Source organism: Sinocyclocheilus rhinocerous, unplaced genomic scaffold, assembly GCF_001515625.1.
Source record: "Sinocyclocheilus rhinocerous isolate Xijiao unplaced genomic scaffold, SAMN03320098_v1.1 scaffold115, whole genome shotgun sequence".
NCBI lineage: Eukaryota > Metazoa > Chordata > Actinopteri > Cypriniformes > Cyprinidae > Sinocyclocheilus > Sinocyclocheilus rhinocerous.
Window position 1 is genome coordinate 656,408 of NW_015650001.1, and position 8,454 is coordinate 664,861.

Genomic DNA, 8,454 nt, shown 5'->3' on the forward strand with positions numbered 1-8,454 from the left:
TTTTTGCAAAACACAACACACAATTCTCTATGTAACACACAACAATCTAACAGTAATTAATATTACAGCAAAGGTGTTTGCAAATGTTTGCTTTTGATATGTGTTTGTGATATTTTCGGTGCTTCATTTTGCAAGAGATGTGAGGCATTTTGCATTTTGTGTGTGCAATTCTTGGATTTGTGTGTAAAGTTTTGAAAAAAAAAATAGGCAAAGTTTTGAAAATGTGCGTAAGCAGTTGAAAAAAACTGTAATAGTTTAGTCACAAACTCATGCACCGGTGACACAAAATAGTTAAAGCCCCAGCCTAGATGTTTAGCCAGAAGGCAGAAGATTTCATGTTTCAATCAGTTGCTTAAGAGCTCTTAACAATGCTTTCTACATTACCTTAATGATTAATAAGGGTCCTATCACATTGGTGTTGAAGGTGTTTTTCATGTCTTCAACACTGCTGGTCTGAATGTTGCCATTTGCCATTTTTGCAGCATTATTCACAAGCAGGTTCAAACCACAGTTTCCCAGAAGAGATCCCACTTTCTTGGCAGACTCTTTGATACTACACGGATCATCGGCATCTAAAATTAACAGAACAACTATTAGTGCTAAAGTATTAAGCAATGAAGTGGTATTCAAAAAACACTGAAAAAATCACTTCGAAATTCTCAAAAACTACTTTTAGTAAAAAAAAGAAGGACACATGCACATTTACCAAGACGTATGATGGTTATCACATTTGGATGTTTTTTCGTCAGTTCTCTCAAAGCCTTAAGAAAGATAATATGCATAAATAAACAAGGCACATTAGGATTTCTCCTGGTGTTTCTATTTGTGTTAGTTATTTATAACTCACCTCAGACTTTGGTCCATCTGGATCACGACAAGTAGCAAAAATATGCTGTTTTTGACTAGAATCCTTCAAGAGTTGTTTAATAAATTCTAAGCCCAAGCCCCGGTTGGCTCCGGTGATCAAGATATTGCATGCTTTTACTGCTGCCATGTTCTAAGTTTATGAGTTTGGCTTATCCAACCTGCTCTTTAAGAGTGCTTTTTATACGAACCCAAGTGAACACCACGCCCATTTTGAACTCATGTATTGTGCTGTCATACAGTATGTGTTACTGAGGTAAAGAAAAACAAGAAAAATATAAGAGGAAAAGAAAAATGACTGAAGAATGAATAGTCAAATAGTCAGAGAGACAGTGAATTAAAAAAAGCTAATATAACTGACTGTTTGACAACTATAATAAACAGTGGCAGCTCATTCAAATTAAGATGCTGTCAATTTTCAAATATTTTAAAAACATTTTTTGCCTGGTATATTTATGCACAACTCCTGCATAGCTGAAATGACATTTTCCTCAAGCTTATGATTTTTAGCATACTTTCCAGGGAACACACTCCAGGGAGTGTACTTTCCAGGGAGATTTTTAGCAGAATACCAAAGCTGCTCACTTAGGTGCTTTTTTAAGAAAGCTAATATATATAATAATATTTTCAAGTCAGATATGCTTATCATTATTTTTTAAATGGTCAAGAGTGAGTAGAGGGATCAGTAGATCTAGGCAGCGCAGTCTAAGCCAAATTCTGGAAGGGACGACCCAAAAAGTAAAGAGTTGATTAGTAGTTCATCTAATGCCAATAAAATACAATAGTTGGAATAATGGCAAACAAATCAGGAAAATGCTCAGAGATTTAGAATCTGATTATTTCTTTAATAGGTCATTTTTATGTTTTCAATTATACTAAAAAAGGTAAGATAACTACTTTGTGGTCCCTCTGAGGAAATGCAACTGCTTGCATAATCGCAAGACAAATGCATATGTCAGGCCATAAATTCACAAGAACTATGCATAAATGCTTGCTTCGGTGTTCTCTCAGTCTTTCTCTCTCACTCAGATAACATTCTACATACATGCTAGCAGGGCCTAAAACTAACTTTTTGCCACACCTGCCAATGGCCGGTGACATGATAAAATTTACTGGCCAAATTTTTTTTTACCAGCCATGAAACTCTTTTTGCAAAAACAGGCTGTTATTACTACTACAATGACTAAACATATTTACAATGTTTTTAATTTGTCCTGCTGGTGCATTTTCCCTCAATTTTACCTATTAATTATAGCCATTCAACATTACAGTATAATTGAAAGCCATTATTTTTCATATTTAATAGGTTCTGAAATATATAACAACTTTTAATTTAAGTGATTTTAAATCAATCTTCACATAAACTATATTATATATGCATAAACTGCTGTATACATAGTAATCTTTATTCAAGCTACAAAAGTTAATCAGCGACTAGAACAGTCCAAGGATTTCTCTTTTTCTTTGATTTACATCAATGACAGACTTCAGCAGGTTTCACTTTAAAATCAGCGCTGTCTCTTTAAAACCTGATGCATATGACGCGGATCTGACACATATCCGATTTTCCCAACTCTTTACGGTCATTTAAGACTTTATAACTCATTTAAAACTACGTTTACAAGGTAACTCGTTAAAACCGCGCATTTTGACGTAATTGTATGTATTTTCGTGCGTTGAAGCGCTACTAAAATCTTCTCAGGTAAAAGTTATTATAACCGTGTCTAGGGACAAGCTGGCCATAACACTGCTCTGACCTTATCAGTCCGTTTGTATCCTATTATTTGATTCGCTCTTGTCGCTTATGACAGAACAGCTAATCACGATGATCTTTTCTTCGGAAAATATTATTTTATTCGTTTATGTCAGAAACAGCGAATCTCTTTAAAAACTGGCTGTTGTTTTCACTTCATTGCATTGTAATAATTCGTAAAAGTTTGTACCCGCCAACTGGCGACTGACACCGTTACATGGACTCGCCAACGCTGATTTTTACTCGCATTTGGCGCTTGGCGAGTGTTAATTTTAGGCCCTGCATGCTAGTATGATAAACAGTATATGCTTTTTAATCTCATACTACGGATGGGCAAATGAAGCCTCATGAAGCACTGAGGCTTACCCCTGATTGTTCCAAGAAAATATTCAAAGCTATGAGAGTGTCGAAAACAGCGCCATCTGGTGGTTAGTAAAAAAAGCAGCCAAAGTTACAAAGCCATGTTACATGCACAAATAAAAGTGTGTGTGTGTGTGTGTGTTGAATTTCTCTCTATGATAAATCAATTTACCCATTAAACTGTGGAATTTAATGCCAGTATGGATATGAGGTAATAAATGAATAACGTACACATAACTGTACACTTGTATGACTTAGTATTTGAAAATAATAAGTCTGAATGAAAACTTGCTCGTAAAATCTGGGGGTTCAATGTTCGAACATTCTGACACACAAAGTGAATCATAAGCCATTGCTGTTATTAAATCTTTTTTTAGCAGCAGGGAGGTAATAGGCAAGAAATTTACATTTTTGCACCATCATGCTGATAATGTTTGTTTAATCGTTCAGCAATCCTGCAGCCTGAACCACCCCTCAGAGTCCTCATGCCACCCCCTTTCCACCCTATAAATAATTTTCTCTGTGTGCAATTGATAAGCGAAGTATTTGCATCACATAATATAGAAAAGACAGTACTGCTTTATTACTTCATTAATTGCTTTATTGTATAAAATTACATTTGATACAAAATTGTTATATGTATGTCATAAACGTGTGGGGTTAAGTTCTTATGATTAAGTGTGCCATTTTATGATTAATAGAATAAACAGGGCAGATTAGACCAGGACTGGCCCTTTCATGACCTCTCGTACAGGAGTGATTTTGTTTTTCTGGTTTACCAGGGAATTATTTTTCCAGTGTAGTCCAAGAATCCACCGTGCTGCTTCTCAGTAAGGCTGCCAATTACACGCAGCATTCCCTCCACACTTTCTTTTGGTTCAAGTGGTGCCTGGTGAAAATAAAAACATACATATAGTTCATTAAAATGCAAAATAAAAACAATATAGCTGAAGCAGCAATTGACACTACCAATGTGACACGGTGTACTACGTAATATTGAACATGGTTGGAGCATTTAAAAGCATCTAGCAACTCATTTAATATCTTATGAAAGCAATAAAACAAGTGAAAGTTGTAGCTGCTCCAAAAAAAAAAAAAGTTTGACAGAATTCAAAAATTGGTGGAAATCGAAATCATTAAAATCAGCATGACTCAATGAACACCACTGCATGAGTTTGTGACTAAAACATCTTGTTCAATAGGTTAATAGCTAAATAATTAATCTTAATCTGGTTAATAGCTACAACTCCAATTCCAAAAAAGTTGGGACACTGTATAAAATGCAAATAAAAATAGAATGCGATGATTTGCAAATCTCATAAGCTCATATTTGATTTGTTACAGAACATAGACAACATGTTTGAAATCAATGTTTGAACTGAGAAATTGTACCATTTTAAGGAAAAAATAAAGTTCATTTGAATTTGATGACCGCCACACTTCTCAAAAAAGTTGGGACAGGGCCATGTTTATTACATCCCTTCTTTTATCAACAGTCCATAGACGTCTGGGAACTGAGCAGACCAGTTTCTGGAGTTTTGGGAGAGGAACTTTGTCCCATTTGTGTCTGACGATTCTAGCTGCTCAACAGTCAGTCCTGGGTCTTCCTGGTCATATTTGACATTTCATGATGTGCCGAATCTTTTCAACTGGTGAAGGGTCTGGACTGCAGGCAGGACTCTTCTACAAAGGCATGCTGTTGTAATAGATGCAGTAGACAGTTTAGCATTGTCTTGCTGAAATATGCAAGGCCTTCCCTGAAAAAGACTTTGTCTGGATGGAAGCATACAGTATGTTGCTCTAAAACCGGTTTATACTTTTCAGCACTGATGGTGCCTTTCCATAGGCACTAATGCTCCCCAATGCCATCAGAGATGAAAGCTGTTGGACTGAGTGCTGATAACAGATGGTCTCGCTCTTCTTTAGTCTGGAGGATGCGGCGTCCATGGTTTCTAAAAAGAGTTTAAAATTTCGATTCGTCTGACCATAGAACAGTTTTCAACTTTGCCTCAGTCCATTTTAAATGTGCTTTAGCCCAGAGAAGATGGTGGCGGTTCTGGATCATGTTCAGATATGATTACTTTTCATGGAGCTGTGAACTGTGTTTCTGAGCCCATGCAATGATTTCCATTACAGAATCATGTCTGTTTTTAATGCAGTGCTACCCCAGGGCCCGAAGATCACGGCATCCAATATTGATTTCTGCCCTTGTTCCAGATTCTTTAGATAATATTATATACTGTAAATGATGAGATATTCAAAATCTTAACAATTTTACATTGAGGAACATTCTGAAATTGTTCCACAATTTGTAGATGTAGTTTTTTGTAGATTGGTGAACCTCTGCCTCTTTAAGACACTCTTTATGCCCAATCTGTCATGGTCACTGATTGGATAGGACCCAAATGCAGAATGAGCAGGGGAAGAAGTTTGACAAATTAAACAAGGCACAACAGGAGGGAGTGGCGTCAACGGTCCAAACAGTAGAGTAGGGAGATGACCGCCGAGAAGAGCCCTGGGTGACAACCGGAAAGAGGACTGTAAAGGAGGAGGCAGCACTAAAACAGTGACAAAAACTTTAACCAATAAATACCGGACCTTAACAGACAGGCGAAAAACTCCATTTAGTACAGACCAGCTAGAGAGGTACGCAAACACTAACTCACACACAAAACAAACCCACAAACACATGAGGAAAATGAGCACAATATATAGGGAGGAAAGCACACAAACACTAGGTGAGAACAATCAAGTAACGAGCACCAAACAAGGACTAAACAAGGGGGCGTGGTAATGTGAAACAAAGGGGCAGGACGAGAGGAGCACATGGCCAACATAAACAAAGACAAAGCCATGTGGTCATACACAGGACAAACAAAGAAAAACTATACAAGGACAAAACAGACAAAGCTGCCAGGGCAGAACCCTGACACAATCATGTTATTGACCTTGCCAATTAACCTAATTAGCTGCAAAATATTCCTAAAGCTGTTTCTTTTTAGTAATACTTACTTTTCCAGCCTTTTGGTGCCCCCGTGCCAACTTTTTAAAAATGTTTTGCGGCCATCAAATTCAAAATTACCTTATTTTTCCCCTCAAATGTTACATTTCCTCAATTGAAACATTTGATATGTTTCTATGTTCTATTGTGAGTAAAAATATGGGTTTATGAGATTTGCAAATCATTGCATTCTGTTTTTATTTACATTTACATAACGTTACAACTTATTTTGAAATTGGGGTTATACATCATACATGAAATTTTGGACTGTTGGTGGCACTGAAGTGTTTCAGAGATTTCAAACATTTTGTATTTATAAGCTCATTTTGTTATGTTTCCTCCATTTTTGCTAAAAAATAAAACAAAATTTACTAATAAATCGACACTTACTTTTTCTCCACCCAGTTCAGTTTTCACCCATCCTGGGTGAAGGGCCATGCAGAGGATCTCATCTGCCTTAAACTCTTCAGCAGCTAACACAGTCAGCATGTTAAAACCTGCCTGATAGGCAAACATACCGTTTGAGTTATACATCAGTTCATGCTCATACCATCAATACTTCACGGGCAATGAATAAGATCCAGTTTAACTAGTGCCAATGCAGGACTTAAGTGTACCTTGCTAACACAATATGGTAACACTGGGAATTGTTCGTATAATGAAGGCATTGTGCTGATGGATCCCCCCACAGTGGAGATATTGATGACAGCTGCTTTATTACAGGACATGCCTGGTGTCCCGCTGGCTTTGGCCGCTGTTTGTAGATATGGTAGGTACTCCTACACAAAAAAAAAGAGAAATAATTACAAATCTCTGAATTAAAAGTTTGTTTTATACTCAATTAAGGTAGCATTGAAGGAATAGTTTACTCTCTAGCCATTCAAGATGAGTTGACATTATTTCTTCATCCGAACAGATTTGGAAAAATTTAGCATTACATCACTTGTTAGCGAAAAACTGTATTTGTCAATTTCTCCAAAACTGTTTCAATATCATCATCTGTACATCTTGGATGTCTTGAGGGTGAACACAGTTTTAGCAAACTTCCTATTTTGGGTGAATTGTTTTTTTTTTTTTTTAAATATTGCAAATATTGCATATTGTAGCTTATTCTGGCAAATCATTTTTCGTTGACTAGTTGTCTAGAAAAGTATGCAGCTGATTGGCAAGTCAATGTTGTAATCCATTACTAGTTGAGACAGACACAGGACGACTTGTGTCAGAACAAAACAACTAGTCAGGGAAACCAGCAGAAACCGCAATAACAAACTCAACAAAATGGTAACTCATATAAACAATGGTGAAGCAGTGTCTTTGTCCGATCAGGCTAAGAAACCAGTTAAACTGGTCTAAGCTTTTATTTTGGTACAATGCTATGAACCTTGCAAAATCTGCCATATCCAGTGATTAGTTCTTCCTCAAAAGCACTCATTTTAGTAGTCTCTTTACAATAGTAAAAGCCCCAGCCTAGATGTTTAGACAGAATGCCACTGCACCAACACGTTTAAACAAACTGTTGTTTCAGAACTATTACCTATGCTTTTTACCTTACCTTAATGATTAATAAGGGTCCTATCACATTGGTGTTAAAGGTGTTTTTCATGTCTTCAACACTGCTGGTCTGAATTGTGCCTCTTGCCACGATTGCAGCATTATTCACAAGCAGGTTCAAACCATTGTTTCCCAGAAGAGATCCCACTTTCTTTGCAGACTCTTTGATACTACACGGATCATCAGCATCTAGAAGTAATAGTACACATAGCAGTTCCACAGTTCTATAATAAATATATTTTCTCAATAATAATATTATTAAATCTCAATAAGAAATCAATGATATCTGCATCGTTTCCAGTTAAATTTTAAAATGCACAATGAAGGACACATGCACATTTACCAAGACGTATGATGGTGATCACACTTGGATGCTTTTTTGCCAGTTCTCTCAAAGCCTTAAGAAAGATAATATGCATTAAACAAGGCACATTTCGATTTCTCCTGGTGTTTCTATTTGTTTTAGTTCTTTACAACTCACCTCAGACTTTGGCCCGTCTGGGTCACGGCAGGTAGCAAAAATATGACGTTTTGGACAAGAATCCTCCGTGAGTTGTTTAACAGTTTCTAAGCCCAAGCCCCGGTTGGCTCCGGTGATCAAGATATTGCATGCTTTTACTGCTGCCATGTTCTGTCGATCTGCTTCGATCTATCTGCCTTTAAAACTGTTTTGTATGTGCAACCAAGTGAACGTAACGCCCCTATAACATTACGTAATATGCATTTTGCTTCATGCTGCGGTGAGGATATGACAGAAAGATCGCTTCCCCATGTTTTAGAGCCACCCAGTCACTTTAATCGCCGCCCTTCGTCCGGTGTTCCATAAACATAACTAAGGTGCATCTGAAATGAGGGGTGCTGGCCTTAATTTTGACACATATTGTCCGGTCTGGTTGTCAGTCCTTGCATTTTCGTGAGTGAATCG

General features: G+C 37.0%; 2 protein-coding genes across 2 annotated transcripts in view; both read right to left on the bottom strand.

Annotated features, from left to right (window-relative positions):
• Positions 1–994, bottom strand: part of LOC107711210 (C-factor-like) — a 3,886-nt gene extending 2,892 nt beyond the window's left edge. The window contains exons 1-3 of the mRNA XM_016516147.1: positions 848–994; positions 707–761; positions 385–572 (exon numbers count right to left, since the gene is read on the bottom strand). Of these exons, the coding sequence (XP_016371633.1) occupies positions 385–572; positions 707–761; positions 848–994 (390 nt within the window). The remainder of the gene's footprint in view (positions 1–384; positions 573–706; positions 762–847) is intronic.
• Positions 995–3,593: 2,599 nt separating this feature from the next.
• Positions 3,594–8,235, bottom strand: LOC107711209 (C-factor-like). The gene is made up of 6 exons (XM_016516146.1): positions 8,011–8,235; positions 7,873–7,927; positions 7,531–7,718; positions 6,596–6,757; positions 6,369–6,479; positions 3,594–3,866 (listed from the first exon to the last, which is right to left on the bottom strand). The coding sequence occupies exons 1-6, from the start codon at positions 8,155–8,157 to the stop codon at positions 3,753–3,755; spliced, it is 777 nt and encodes a 258-aa protein (XP_016371632.1). The 5' UTR covers positions 8,158–8,235; the 3' UTR covers positions 3,594–3,752.
• Positions 8,236–8,454: the final 219 nt, after the last annotated feature.